General features: G+C 39.2%; 5 protein-coding genes across 7 annotated transcripts; 1 reads left to right on the top strand and 4 right to left on the bottom strand.

Moving 5' to 3' along the window:
• On the bottom strand, nt 1-2947 carry LOC101310071 (UPF0420 protein C16orf58 homolog). The gene is made up of 10 exons (XM_004289890.1): nt 2877-2947; nt 2629-2766; nt 2048-2136; nt 1880-1964; nt 1744-1803; nt 1568-1661; nt 1311-1408; nt 906-1085; nt 636-758; nt 1-547 (listed from the first exon to the last, which is right to left on the bottom strand). Exons 1-10 carry the CDS (start codon nt 2895-2897, stop codon nt 122-124), a joined length of 1314 nt encoding a protein of 437 aa, XP_004289938.1. The 5' UTR covers nt 2898-2947; the 3' UTR covers nt 1-121.
• Nucleotides 2948-3135: 188 nt separating this feature from the next.
• On the bottom strand, nt 3136-6671 carry LOC101309782 (chromatin modification-related protein MEAF6-like). Its single transcript, XM_004289889.1, has 7 exons — nt 6548-6671; nt 6347-6441; nt 5892-5992; nt 4094-4163; nt 3844-3871; nt 3706-3763; nt 3136-3550 (listed from the first exon to the last, which is right to left on the bottom strand). Exons 1-7 carry the CDS (start codon nt 6558-6560, stop codon nt 3451-3453), a joined length of 465 nt encoding a protein of 154 aa, XP_004289937.1. The 5' UTR covers nt 6561-6671; the 3' UTR covers nt 3136-3450.
• A 183-nt stretch (nt 6672-6854) lies between these two features.
• Nucleotides 6855-8551, top strand: LOC101309108 (actin-depolymerizing factor 6-like). 3 transcript variants are annotated; one of them, XM_004289888.1, is made up of 3 exons: nt 6855-7115; nt 7337-7602; nt 8056-8551. In XM_004289888.1, the coding sequence occupies exons 1-3, from the start codon at nt 7086-7088 to the stop codon at nt 8204-8206; spliced, it is 447 nt and encodes a 148-aa protein (XP_004289936.1). In that variant the 5' UTR covers nt 6855-7085; the 3' UTR covers nt 8207-8551. The 3 variants fall into 3 exon arrangements, with proteins under 3 accessions (XP_004289936.1, XP_004289935.1, XP_004289934.1); XM_004289887.1 differs by having other exon boundaries at nt 7037-7115; nt 7240-7602; XM_004289886.1 differs by lacking the exon at nt 6855-7115 and having other exon boundaries at nt 7174-7602.
• A 311-nt stretch (nt 8552-8862) lies between these two features.
• On the bottom strand, nt 8863-10416 carry LOC101300314 (inorganic phosphate transporter 1-4-like). Its single transcript, XM_004292163.1, has one exon. The coding sequence runs from the start codon at nt 10414-10416 to the stop codon at nt 8863-8865; it is 1554 nt and encodes a 517-aa protein (XP_004292211.1).
• A 1284-nt stretch (nt 10417-11700) lies between these two features.
• LOC101308824 (probable inorganic phosphate transporter 1-7-like) lies at nt 11701-13608 on the bottom strand. The gene has a single exon (XM_004289885.1). It carries the CDS (start codon nt 13591-13593, stop codon nt 11977-11979), a length of 1617 nt encoding a protein of 538 aa, XP_004289933.1. The 5' UTR covers nt 13594-13608; the 3' UTR covers nt 11701-11976.
• Nucleotides 13609-15369: the final 1761 nt, after the last annotated feature.

The raw sequence follows: 15369 nt of genomic DNA, 5'->3' as shown, positions 1-15369 counted from the left end.
AAAATGACACAAGTTACAGAAGTCTTCTGATTCTCTGAACAATTGCCTACGAGTTCCTGTTTTTTTATCCTACCTGTATCAATGAAATTCTATATCTTGAAGAATCATAGCGCTTACATAACTACCAAGCAAAACGACTTCCTGTTCCATCGAGAAAACGATCAGTGTGCCACCCCTTGGCCTGAAGTTCAGAAATAAATGGACCAAATACATCATTCATCTTCTCATAAGCCTCTTCGAGTGCAGTTGAAGTTGGAACATGAAAAGACTTCTCCATGTCAGCTGCATATCCGGCAACAAGCCACCCCCTCAAGGCATCTTCACCAGTAGCACTGTGCTCCAATACCATGTCAACTGATTTCTTTCCAGGATTAAGAAGAAACTTCTCGTCTGGGAATATTTGTTTTAATTCATCAAGTTTTGAAGGCTTAAACACCTTGCGGAAAGACTTCCCCACTTTTACATTGCCAGCATCTTCTATGAGTCTCCCAGGAAAGAGAAGATCTTCTTTATACCTCAGGTCAGCTGGGCTTGATACTTTTCCTGTCTAGAAATGGATTTAAAAAAGCAGGTTAAAGTGAGAAATCTAGAGGTATATACACACACACCCCAAGATAGAGAAAGGTCGAACACACCTTGATGAAATCAGCCACAAGCATTGCAGTCCTCTGAGGATTAAGTGTGTTCACAGGAGTTGCCCGCATTTCTTCAATGACACAGTATACATGTACAACTGATAAAAGAGGCCCAACAACCATCTGCGACAAGTTACAGATCATTATAAGCTTTTTCTTTAGAACCCAGTGAAATAAATTCCGTTTTGTTATCTATAAATCTTGTAGCATTCAAGCTGCAGATAAGATTACAAAAGAGATTTAACTGCACAATTATATTATATTATATACCTTTCCTTGAATTGATGAACAAATAGTAGATGCTAACTGGATCCCTAACCCTATTCCAAGAACATTGAACACAGTTGAGATTGCCTCCCCTTTGGCAAACAGGTCACTAAGATTGCCTTCTTTGGCAAAGGAAGAATAAATTGGTAATCTCGTTGCTCTTGCTGCAACAACTGCCATCCCCTGTTAACTTCAAAGGTAGCAAGTTTCCACACTGAGTAATCTATACAATGATATTTTAGAATTCTAGAAGGGATTCGATTCTTTGATGCAAAGGATATACAACAGAGAGAAAATAACTTCCATGCAAGTTTGTCTACTTCACATAAATAAACATGAAAAAATAAAGGAAATATATGGATCTAATGCCTATAAGGTTCCCTCATGCATATGTATGAAAACTGACACCTTTGCAAAATTGCCTAGGCCTGCAACTTGAAGAAAAAGTTGTGGACATAAAGGAGAAAGAACTTCTAAGCCAGTGCCCAAGTCATAGAGTACGTCAGCTGCAAGATGAGAGGATTGATTCAATTAGAACCAGCTTCTAAAGCATTAAATATCACTTCCCAACACAATATCCACTTCAGCACTTATCAAGAAAATATAACAGAGTTTACAGTGAACGCAGATAGTACGTATGACAAAAGATGGAGAAAAGTACAAACCCAAAATTCTCCAGCGCTTAGGCTCGGAATCCATTCTTGCACCCAAATTACTACATATGAGCTTACCCATGTGCTGCATCCCATCCTTCAGGACCTGCATATTGAGAATAAATAGTATTTAACAGTCATGCTTTGGTTGCAACTGATATCATAATTACCAAACATTGACAACTTACCCAACTAACAACAGTTGCTTGTGCAGGAGTAGGTCGCAAGCCTGCAGCAAACAAGAGTGACTGCAAAGGAGTAAGAGCTCAGTCTATTAAATAGCTTATACTGCTATAAATGCTTTGCAGGTGTCAGAAAAAAAACCTGAGTTGAAAGCACTGACAGCGCTGCACTGGTGAAGTGTTGCAGTGCCCGAAACTGTGTGTACCTGAGATATCCCTCATTGACACTGCACAGGAATGACTTGAAAGGCTAAATAACTGATACAATTGTTTCAACAGGCTTTTCAGTAAGAATAAATCATGAAGTTACCTGTATGGATATCCTGAAGGGAAAAACTTATTAACAAACGAATCTGCAACCCTACGAACTACTGGCCTCGAGTCATCAAGAATCTTAACCTGCAGAAAACCCAATGCAGTTAAAGTAATTCAAACAAAGTAATAACAAACCTCAACCTAACATATAAAGCTAGAGATCAGCTTTCTAATCCCCAGAGACTCGGATTCCCACCAAGCCCCAAATTTCCCACATTTGATAGCATCCAATAGGAATTCTAAAACCTTGAGGAACCAAAGGCTTCCTCATTTTCATTCCACACTATACCATTGTTTCTGACATATAAGCCTGTTAAACTAATTTAAACACCATTCTTTGAATTCCAAACAGAATCAAACACAAGAAAGAACACGTCTTCATTACCATCAGTTAAAACCAAAAGCAGCCACCTAACACTGAGTCACTAACTCACTCTGGCCTCAAACTACAACATCCCAAAACACTCACCCAATCAAAAAGAAGCCAAATTTAAAGCAAACCCATCTTTGGGGTTTAAGCTATTAAACCCAGAAATGAACACACACTTGATATATGGTCATGAACAATGAACTTACAGAGAGATGACCCTGGGGTTCAAATTCACAGCGGTATGAGACTGCTTCAGAGGTTTCAATCCAGTACACGGGCACCTCAGGCGGCGGAGGCGGCGGCGGCGCTTTATCTGGCTCCTTCTTCTGCAATTTGATCTTCTCCTATGAACAAAATTATAAGTCAAGTAAACAACAACGTAGGAAACGAGAGCGAAACCCGTACATGTGTTTGTGTGAAAAGACAGTGATTACATAAGTAGATACAAACATACCAGTAAGTTCATGGAGAACATAAACAGCAAACAAAGAAGAGGATAAGAAATTCGGCGGCAGAATCGGAGCCTGCGCTGTTGAGAAATATGGAACCAAAATGCAACAATAGAAAACGATGTCGTACTAGATTTGACCCTGTTTCACATAGAAGGTAATCAACACGACGTCGTTCCGTTTTTTGCTTTTATGTCATTTTGTTTTTATTTTGTAATTTCGAAGGATGTTCATTTCCATTTGTGCATATAGGCAGTTCGGAATGATTTTATACCACTGTATCCAAAAGACGATATTATAGCCATGGAAGGCAATGATCCAAAGTGCTTACAGAGCTTAAAGATCTATTCTTGAACATAAGTTGAGCAGAAGCAACTAATTCTAACCGAGGAGAAAGGGTATAATTTACAACCTGACAGAGGGTTAGATTACAGAAGTGAAGAGGAGGCTATGCCTGCCTTAGTGAGAAGTTTTGCCTCAACAGAACTTCAAAACAAAAGCTATATCTCTGTTCAAGACTCTAGCTAACTAGCTGCTCACGCAGAGCTTGTAGGGAAAAGTCACCAGGCATTTCCTCCGTCACATCATATCAGGATCATCTTCATAGTCATAATCTTGTTCACTCTGCCTGATTCTCTTTGCATCTCTTGGAGTAGGTCTTCCTTTCTTCGGTTTTCCTCTGCAAAGCCATTGGTATTTTTTAAAACTCAGAAGTGTCGCCTGGAGTAAACCCTCAGAAATGTGCTATTTTTGAGCCTCTTTTATACAAGCCGTATAACCTTTCTGCATAACATTAAACAAATAGAGTAAAGAGAAAACTAGAGGAGTACTTACTGCCCGTTTGCGTATATACCCCCTTTAGAACGGCCGGGACCAAAGTCTGATCTCCCATCTACAGTAAATACGAAGAGAGATGAAATAAATATTGGGCATTTCATCTATAATTCTATATATATGCTAGTATGGGCTTACCATCTCGTCCAGCTGCAAGTTCTTCCGCCTGACACGAGGAAAAAGAGAAATTTAGTATTAATAATAAACAGAAGCATATGCTATGAATGAGAGCAAATACTATTTATCAGTATCTAACTGGCTGCAAGTCTGTAACATACAAAAGCAAGTATCTTTGAGGTAGCTTTAGCAAAGTGTTTAAACGTTTTGCTTCCAAAGATGTCAAGGCAGAAAGGCCACGATCAAGACAGTTAAGGTTGAGAATACTTACTGCTGGTGATGTCACGGAAGATAATGAGAATAGCCTGTCTTCAGGTTGAAACTTCCGAGATCGCTTCAAGCTGCAATCAAAGTATTAGTAACTGCCTTGGGATTAATACATATGCATACCATATAGTTGAACATCAGAAACTTTCAGCAGACACATATGCATATGATGTACAATACATCGATTTACATATGGATTACAGTTATGCTTAAAAAACGAAAAAAGAAACCGGATTATTTGGAGGAAATTTATTCTGTACGAGCCTTAAGTTCAGACGACTTTAGGGGAAATGAGTGACAACAATCTATATTCAAGTTGGAAGTGTATCTCTGATACCAAGTAGAGTCCTGTCTAGGTACAAATTAAAACTACATATTCCAAAGCTACTAATATTTTATATAGAAATCGCATTCCCAAACTGCAATGAATTAATCAATTAATGCATTACTTAAGGAAAACAAAAATAATAATAAGTTCCCGAATATGTATTCAATCTGTAGAAACCATAGATAATTTGCCGTGGCAAACAGATAGCACGGATGCCGACATCATCATGGTCCCGTCTGGCAACACCAAAATCCAGCCCAGAGTCAACGGTGCGGTTTGAATTTAAAAAGGGAAAAGGAGCGTTAATCCTACACACCATCGGAGCTGTAACAAGAGTTGCATGCACACACTGCCCTCTAATCCTCTCCTTTACAATCCAAATTTTGCCCTTCTTTCTCTTTCTGACCTCACAAAAAAGAAAAGAACAAGAATATTATTCTTGCCTTTCTTCTGCATTCCCATTCCCATATCTTAATCCACCATATTTTGCTATTCTGTGCAAAACCCATCTACCGCCACCTAGCTTGTTGCTCTGGGTTTTCAAGTAGCACCAATTCTGTTTCCTTTTCTGGAGGCTACAATGGCAGTGTCTTTCAGAGGACTCAGTCAGTTTTGTTTCCATCTGATTTGACATACAGACTACAGTACCTCACATGTCGATTTTTTTTTTAATGCAAAAAGATAACATGAAAAATGACAGATTATTTGGAGGACAATTAATGTGTATAAGCCTTAAAAATTCAGACAACTTTAGGGGAATGAGAAACAATCATCTATTTTCAAGTTGGAAGTACTCTGACCTAAAGTAGTCCTGCCTAGATATAAATCAAAAACTAACTTTTCCCAAACCCCCTTTCTTGTACCAAAGAAATAAAAGAATGGAAGAAGAAAAAGGGGGGAATGCATAACATCAAGCAAGTTTAAGGGTTTTTCAATCCTTGGATAGGTGGAAAGCGACTCAGTTGCTTTACCAACTGAGCCAAAGCTAATATCACTACAAACAGAATACTTCCATACTATATATCAGGTTAGGAGAATTGTGGGTTGGCTACAGCACAGGGATCCCACTTACATGGATCAGTGCCTTGTAGCAATCATAGATGATAGATCCTTTGCCGTGGCTATCGGTTGTTCAAGCTAATGGGAATGGGTAGGTGAGCTAATACCTAATAATGATGGCTATAGGTGCAGAATTGTTCAGTGAATGAAACGACCTTGTTGTGTAACATGACAAAATTAAACCGATTCAAGTTAAGCAAGCGATGTCTTGCAACAATGAAAAGTCTTCAACGCAAATCAGAACAGAACAGTATATTCGGTCAGACAAAACAGCCCCAGAGTAGTTAAAAAGTGGTTCAACTACGCCAACCTTAGAAACCATCCATTAATAGGATACAAAAGTCCTACACATAAAGGCTAATGAAGTAACGTAATCTGATGAGGATAAGAATGAAAAGAAAAAGTGAATGCTTACAAGGAAGTGCTCTTTGTTGAAGACAGAAACCCTTCAAACCCTTTTAATACATTGCCACATTGACTCGGATCCTGCAGATACGTAGTCTCTAGATCGTAGACCTGCAGTGAAACAAAGCAGTAAGTTCCAGAAGCAGAGACTAGACTACTAGTAATGCAGCTCAGCTGAAACTTCAGTAAGAGATAAAAGAATGTTCTCATCCATGGCTCCCTCTGCATTTCAATTCCAATCTATCAGGCATCTTTTTGTAAAAGCTTTATGTTAAAGAGTCACTAACAGCATTTATGCACAAAACTCACATGCCTTTAAGTCTAATTCTTCCAAAGAAAAACTAACTTGGTCTTAACAAAAAAAAACCAATTGAGCTATAAATGGTGAGTGAAAGGACTAATCAACCCAGAAACCAAAATGCAACATCATCCCATCCCTCAAATAAAAATAAAAAATAAAAAAACCTGTTTCTCAATTCCTCTGAGTTCGTCTTGAAGCTTGGTTCTCTTAGTGAGGAGTTGAGCAAGCACTTGCGATGGATTCAACGACGCGTTTTGCGCTGCCAAATTATACAACAAAACCACAAAGATCAAACCTTTAATTCACAAAAAATAACACAAATTCAAGATCCAATTTTTGCCTTTAGCCTCTTGAAAAGCACGTACCTTCCGAATCCATTTTCACACACGAATTGATCAACAGCTGCCCCAAAATCCCCAAATGAGCAGAACCCAGAACAAAGCCCCAAATTCGGCCAAAAAACAAAACCCTAACTAGGGCACTCAATTTTCAATCGAAATCAAAACTCCATTATCAAACAATTAAAAGACACACAAAAAAACGACGTGTCGTTGCAAGAGGTACGTGGCGAACAGATAACGCGGACGCCGACGTCACTCTGACGACACAGAAATCCGGTCCAGAGTCAACGTCGGGGGTTTGAAAAAGGGAGCGTTAGTCCTACGCACCGTCGGAGCTGTACCCAAACACACACACACACTGCGCCCTTTCTCTTCTCCTCTCCTTTTTACAATCCGAATCTCTTTCTGACCTCACAAATACAAAAACAACAACTACATTATATTCTTGCTTTTCTTTCCCCATTCCCATATCTTTTGCTATTCCGTGCAAAACCCATATACCATCCTAATCCATTGCTCTGTTTTTCAACTAGCACCAAAGCTCTGTTTGGTTCCAGAAGCAATGTCAATGTCTTTCAGAGGGCTCAGTCGGGTATGTGATGATTTGCTTCTCCTCTTGGATTGTTTGATGTATTTGGGTTTCAAGTTACAAAACCCAGCTGAGTTTTTTTTTTTTTTTTTTTTTTTTAATTATTCTTCTTGAATAAAAATTGAAGCTTTGTTGTTTGAGCTGAGATTGAAGATTGAAACTTTATGAGTTGTGTGGCGGAATTGGGTTTAGATGGTAAAGAATTGGGTGGTTTTGTTTTGCAGCCGAATGCTTCGTGTGCGATGGCTGCGGCGGAGGACAGCAAGAACAGTTTCATGGAGCTGCAGAGGAAGAAGGTTCACCGCTATGTGATATTTAAGGTGGATGAGAAGAAAAGGGAGGTTGTGGTTGAGAAGATTGGTGGTCCGGCTGAGAGTTATGAAGATTTCGTGGCGGCTTTGCCTGAGAATGATTGCCGATTTGCTGTATATGACTTTGATTTTGTTACTTCTGATAACTGTCAAAAGAGCAAGATCTTCTTCATTGCTTGGTTAGTTTTTGGCTATATAATCCCCTCTCTAGTTATATATCAACTGTGATGCTTGTTACCAATTTTATTGAAAACCTCAGCTATCTTTTGTTTAAAACCGTTTTCGTTTGATAAGTCTGAATTTTGATCCCAATTTCTTAGTCATTCAGAGTTGGCATAGATAATATAACCATATTTATTCATGTTCGAGAAGTTCTTATATAAGAAAAATGACGCAGAATGGTGTGGTGCAAAGTTTGGTCCTGATTTGATATATTGTTCGGTGAAACTTGTCTTGCAAAGCAAGTTGCTAAACTACCAAGCAACTTTCTCAATTTGTTTATCATGCTTAACTGCATTACCCATACATACGCTCATTTCGATTTGTTTTAATATCTTGTATTTTGTAAATCTTGTATTTCATATACTTGTTCTATTCTGTATTGGTGATGACTGATGCATAATTATGATCAGGTCCCCTTCAACCTCTCGGATCCGTGCCAAGATGCTCTATGCCACATCAAAAGACCAATTCAGGCGGGAGCTGGATGGTATTCACTACGAGATTCAGGCTACTGACCCAACAGAGATGGATCTTGAGGTGATCAAAGAGCGGGCGCACTGAACAGTGTCTGTTCTAAAACATATGTATCTCCCTTGGTCAGTCAAAATCTCCTCGATTCTGTAAGCTTGTTCTCCTTGCATCATCATTTGCAGAATCCATTACTGACACAAGACTACTACTCTTTCACCAAATAAACAAGCATATCTGCTATGAAAAGTATGGTCTGATGTTATCTGTTTGTTGTGGAATTCAGTTTCCTAACAGTAAGCTTACTTCCTAGATGGAAATGAATTTGTCATCTGGTAATGTTGTGAACCTCAAATGTGTTCCTATATAAGTTTCTTTGCTAATTGCATCTATTATATTTGGGGAGCAGAACTGCAAGTCTGCAACCCATATCCTTTTATCCCGTTCTTGTTAAATTCTATTGATATATAGAGCAATTTGATTTCATAAGGAGTAAAATAGTGATGCAAATGATAATAGGGTTAAGGAGAGATTTTCTAATAGAGAAGAAGTTACTAAAATAAACCGGTACTTTGCTACCTTCGATTGATAACAAATCATTAATCAAAGAATCCTACCACTACTCAAAAGACAATAACAAAAGAAAAGACTAAAGTGAAGAGGAATGACAACAATAACTAAAATCCTACTACGACTCAGAAGAATAACAGAAACTCAGATCTCTCAGCAGCTCATACGCTTCCACTTCTCTAATTTCTTTCTTCAGCCTCACCTGACATTTCCTCCAAAGACTTCCCATTCGTTTCAGGAACAGCGAATGTGCATAGCATACCCAAGAAGTTGACCACACCCAAAACAATGAGTGAATTTTTGACGCCTATACCGGCCGGGAACCCTGCTTCTGCTTTACTCTTGTCCTGAGGTTGAGCCAAATACAGAAACCCAAAGGCACCTATTATTGCCCCCAACTTTCCAAGTGCTGCGGATATGCCATGGCAAGTAGACCTCAGTCGAGCTGGGAAAATCTCAGCCGGTACCACAAATGTTGTAGCATTAGGTCCGAAATTGGCAAAGAAAAAAGTCAGTGCATACAGTATCACGAACCAGATCACATTATCCTTTTGTGTCCAATAATTGTATGGAAATGCCAGTGCAAACATGAACACTGTCATGAAGAAGAATCCAATCATTTGGATTTTGAATCTTCCGATTCTGTCGATGAAGAACACAGTGAACCAGTAACCAGGCACAGTACTGCACAGAGCAATGAGAGTTTGAGCCCTTGCAATTTTATAAACCTCTGCAATGGCATTCATAGTGGCGGCATGAGGAATCCATCCAACGGCACTGAAAATGTCCTTCTGGAACAGATTTTGACTGTAAAATGCAATGTCAAGCAAGAACCATGTGCTTGTGGTACCGAACAAGTGAAGTCCATGGCGGTCCAGGAATTCCTTAGAGAACAAACCGTAAGTGACGGTGGGTTGAGCCCTGGCCGGATCAGATTCAATGTCAACCTGCATAACTTTTGACATATCAGCTGCTGCCTGGGAAACATTGTTGGCAACGAGGGCTGTGTAGCGAGCAGTTTCAGGCATCTTCAATCGCCAGTAGTAGGTTAGTGCAGCCGGAAATGCACCAATTATCAGAACAATTCTCCATAGGTAGTCTGCTTGTGGGACAGTGGAACCAATTGGGTCAACTTCATAAGCTGGAGCCTTGAACGTGGCGTCAAATATGGCAGCCGTAAGCATTGCGAACAGGCCTCCTGCTAAAATTCCGAAACCTTGCATGGCAAAGACCGCGGCGATGAAGCCACCACGAGTCTTCTTGTTGGCATATTCAGACATAATGGTGGCCGAAAGAGGGTAGTCACCACCAATACCAAATCCTAGCCAGAACCGGAAGAAGCATAGGGTTGAAATCACAGCTTTGGGGTCATGGCTAAAGGAGAGACCTGAACAAATGGAGCAAACGATCATGAGCATCAGAGTTATGCCATACACCTTCTTTCGACCCAATTTGTCACCGAGCCAGCCAAAAAAGACTTGCCCTGACAAGGTTCCACATAATGCAACACCATTGACAGCAGCAGACACATTCGGAGGCAACGTTCCAGGCTTGGCTGCACCATCAACATGGTAGTATATGCGGCCAAGCAATTTGGTCACAAGGGAAATGCAGAAGAGATCATATGCATCGGTAAAGAACCCCATTCCGGCAATGATGATTGCAGTGAAATGATACCATTGTGTTTTTGCAGTGTCAAGAGCATTAAGCACCTCCAATTGTGACTTAGCCATGTCTACCTTTCTCTGTCGGATCTCTTCTACTCTGTCCAAAATGAACACAACTGGTTAGATCACACATACATTATATATACAATAGTTATATACATACCAAAATTAATCAAATCACATTCAAACAATAGAGAGAGTAGAAAAGCCAACGTGAATTATTAGATTTAATTAATGAACAAGAACATAAGTGTATGATTCTAACCTGGATGTGAGGAGAGAGATCAGTGAGATATGAGGAGAGAGCTAGATCAGTGAGATATAAGGATAGAGATCAGTGTATGAGGGTTTAAGGATGAGTGTGTGGGATTGACAATATATATGGGAGTCTTTACCGGAATATTATAACCGATCAACAGTATATTCCTATCTACATTTGCGCTTAGCTAGGCATTGTTTCTCAGTAAACCATTTCTGTTTTAGAAATTTCAGTGAGATGTTCACTAGCATATTCGCATGCCCAAATCGTAGCAGCTAGTAGTAACCAATAAACCACTACTACAGCTTTCCTTCCATATTTTACCACCACAAGAAATTCCATGTATGAGTAAAATTGATTTGGTAGTATATTTAACTAACTTTCAGAATATTTGTGCTATAATAACGCAAAGAATATCTGAGGGTATAGAATTGTAAATGCTAACTTGTAGCTGGCTCTGGTGAATTTGTACGGAGGAAGGGAGGAGTACACCTCAATGCTGATTTAGATAATTTTCGCAATTGTTACAATTATTATCTGCATTTTTGATACAAATTCAATGCACTGAGAATTTGATATATTTATCCCTAATTTAGGATAAGAACAAAACTTCGAATTTCTACTCTTTTGGAATAATTATAGATAGCTAGCTAAGGTTGGTTGAATACATCTTTCTTATCGTTATCGTGACAATAAAATTGCGTTCCTATAAGAATTACATTGTATGTTTGAGAAACATTTTACTCTTTTCGCCCGTCGAAAAAGTTGACACATGCAGCACTACAAATAGAAGATTCTTTGGAACAGACTAGCTAGGAGTTCTGTATAATAATCTCAATGGCCCTTGATGGAGACACAAATGAACATAACTAGAACTAGCCATGATCTATTCCTTCACGGATACACAAATGGATTACACAGTTTTAGAAGTAACCTCCTTTACAACATTCTTAGCTTATTCTCTGTGAGATTCCATTCTATTTGGTTTCAGTGAAATTGTGAAACTTTGCAACGACAGTCCAACTAAAACTTATTAGAATAAAAGAAGAAAAGGAGAAAGTGAACTTGTTCCAAAACCAGAAGTCAGATTTGTAGAAAACATTTGCAAAACCATGAATTGAATTCACACAGAGAAGCGTAAGATATTAGGAACTAGGAAGTAACAACCACAATCGATCGATTATAGACTTGTAGATACTCACAGAAGAAGAAAAATGAACAACCAGAAACTTCTATGTGATATTTGGCTCATGATAGACATGGAGATAGAACTTAAAAAGATTGAAAATTAAAGCTTCCCCCTCACCGATATTAACTAAAGTCTTACAGCATTATTTTTCTAACACTTTCTTAAAAAGTTACTTAACCTAAACTGGCACTGTCCTGCTATTGCCATAACCTGATTGCTGCTCCAACTCCACTGCAGATTCAGGTTCCTCTTCATTCTCGCCTGACATCTCCTCCAATGACTTACCATTCGATTCGGGCACCAAGAAAGTGAACAATATCCCCAAAAAGTTAACAACACCCAACACAATGAGCGAGTTTTTGACCCCAATGCCTGCAGGGTACCCTGCATCAGTCTTGGTCTTGTCCTGGTTCTGAGCCAAATACAAGAATCCAAATGCACCAATTATAGCACCAAGCTTCCCTGATGCTGCTGAGATTCCGTGACATGTAGACCGGAACCTAGCAGGGAAAATCTCAGCCGGCACAACAAATGTGGTGGCATTGGGACCAAAGTTTGCGAAGAAGAAGGTCAATGAGTACATGACCACAAATCCAATCCGGTTATCCTTGTGAGTCCAGTGGTCATAGGGAATGGCCAGTGCAAACATGAACACTGTCATGAAGAAGAATCCCATCATTTGAATCGCAAACCTTCCAATTCTGTCGATAAGGGCAACCGTAAACCAGTAGCCTGGGACAGTACTGCACATAGCAATAAGTGTCTGTGCCCTTGCAATTTTGTAAACCTCCTCAATAGCATTCATAGACTTAGCCGCAGGAATCCATCCAATCGCACTAAAGATATCCTTTTGGAACAGATTTTGGCTGTAGAACGCTATGTCAAGAAGGAACCAAGTGCTTGTTGTTCCAAGCAAGTGAAGTCCATGGCGGCGCATAAACTCCTTGGAAAACAAAGCAAAGGCATTAGCCGACTTCTCCTCAGGCTTGGTTTCAGCTTCAATCTCAACCTGCAGAACCTTTGACATGTCTGCTGCAGCCTGCTTTGCATTCTTGGCAACAAGGGCAGTGTAACGAGCAGTCTCAGGCATCTTCATTCGCCAGTAGTAAGTCATTAATGCTGGAATTGCTCCTACCATAACTATAATGCGCCAGAGATAGTCTGCTTGTGGAACAGTTGAGGCAGCTCCAGCGACCTCATATGCGGGAGCATCAAACTTGGCTTTAAACGCAGCTGAAGAAATGATTGCAAATATCCCACCGGCCAAAATTCCAAACCCTTGCATGGCAAACACGGCAGCAATGAAGGCACCGCGAGTCTTCTTGTTAGCATACTCAGACATGATGGTAGCTGAAAGAGGGTAGTCACCACCAATACCGAAACCAAGCCAGAACCGGAAAAAGCAAAGAGTAGACATCACAGTCTTGGGGTCGTGCCCAAAAGAGAGACCTGAAGCAATAGAACATAGGACCATGAGCATAAGGGTCATGCCATACACTTTCTTCCTTCCCATTTTGTCACCAAGCCAGCCAAAGAAGAGTTGGCCGGCTAATGTACCACAGAAGGCTACACCATTCACCGCAGCAGAGACATTGGGAGGCAATGTCCCAGGTTTTTCAGCACCTTCAACATGGTAGTATATGCGGCCCAGCAATTTGGTGACAAGAGACACACAGAAGAGATCATATGCATCTGTGAAGAATCCCATTCCAGCAATGATAATTGCAGTGAAATGGTACCATTGTGTCTTCGCAACATCTAGTGCGTTAAGCACCTGTAATTGTTCTCTAGCCATGGCTTAGGTAGCTCGCAACTTCTCCTTTCTCTGATCTCAGCTCCACACAAACGCTTTTTCAATCTGCAAATTATGAACAGAACAAGAATAAGAACATGAACAAAATGACAAGAATAAGCGCGTGTACAAATACATTTAGAAATGAGTATATTACTACAGTATTAATGAGTCAATATTCAACAAAACGAATTCAACATAGCAAGAAGAAGGAATTGTGCATAAAAAAACCGAAGGGCTCTACAAACTTGACTTCATATGTGACAGGAGGTGTGAACTCTGGACTATGAGGCAGTTGATCCTCTATAATTGGCCATGCGAGAAAAAAAATTTCAAGTCTCACCTATAATTCCGGGACCACCAGATCAACCATAAACAATTTTCAAATGAATTGAATAGAAGACTGAATTTTCAACATTTGAGGGAGATTTTGGCAAATCAAGATAACAGTAGGACCAACTAATCAACAAAAAAAAACAATTTACGTGGTTTTTTGGACAATAGAATAACAGCTTCAAGAACAAACAACAGAATGAACAAAAATCTGTTTTCTAGGCCAACAGAGGAAGAAGAAAGGTGAAATAATTTTCTGAAAGATGAAAAGGAAAAAAAAAACCTCCATAACTACAGGAAAAGAAAAAAAGAAAAATACAATGAACAATGACAATCACATGCCAGCTACTACCCCACACATCCAGACAAAACAGATACCATTGATGGAGGATCCTTCTAAGTTTATAACAAAGACAGATTTGATTTATTCAAATCAAAATATGAACCAGAAAGCTCTTACCTTTACTGGAAAAACTTCTCAAAGACACAAAATTTACAGCCTCTACTGTCTTACAGAGAAAGATGAACTTTTGGCAGAAAGGATTTGAAAGCCACAACCCCAACAGAGAACATAGATGAAAATCAAAATAATACGCGTATAATAATTATGTAGGTCTAAGAACTTCCAAGATAAGATTTGCAAATTATTAACTTCAGAGAGTGTTCTGGGCAAAGAAAATGTTTCCTGGTTAGTTGAACCAGATATCTTTCCCACCAAAAAAACAAGCACCGGATTTCTCGAGCTTAAATTCAGGGTTTAAATCAAAATACTACTTTAGTTGGCTTGAATCAAATATCAAATCTTTGCTGTGTACAGATGTAGAAGATAATGCTATTTTTGAAACCGCTTCAAATCATTAAGTAATATAATTATATTTCATTGAATGCAATATATTTTAACACCTAATTAAACCATGCGATCAGGATCTCAAAATCAGGGATAAAAAAATTAAAAAATAAAACATTTTTACCTAAATTAGCAAAAAAAGAAAATTCCAATCCCAAATCAAATTATGTTCATCTAATCCAATCCCCAGAAGGGTTTTCTCAGCTTTCCTCAAAACCCAGAAATGTTCACAGTGAAAGAAAGGAAAAGAAGGGTGCTTTAAGGATAAATCACAAAGCCAAATTCAGATATGGAAGCTAATCATAAGACCCTTGTAGAAGAAAAAGCTTTAAATTGTTTTGTTCCCACTGAAAAGTCACAAGCAGAACACCCCATTTGCACTTTTGCACTTTATCCTTTCCAATGCATGCATGAGAGAGTACACAAACCAAGAGACAAATACAAATTTACATCATACAAAGAGCAATTAGCAACAATGAGAGATAAACACGCATGATTAGAGAACCTTAATCACAAAACACTAACCTTGTTTGAGCCTAGCTTGGTGCAAAAGCAAGAAGGAGAGAGAGAGAGAGAGAGAGAGAGAGAGAGAGAGAGAG

The sequence above is a fragment of the Fragaria vesca genome, linkage group LG2 (genome assembly GCF_000184155.1).
Source record: "Fragaria vesca subsp. vesca linkage group LG2, FraVesHawaii_1.0, whole genome shotgun sequence".
Classification (NCBI taxonomy): Eukaryota; Viridiplantae; Streptophyta; class Magnoliopsida; order Rosales; family Rosaceae; genus Fragaria; species Fragaria vesca.
The sequence above is the reverse complement of the archived record's forward strand: the minus strand, read 5'-3'. Positions and strand labels throughout refer to the sequence as shown.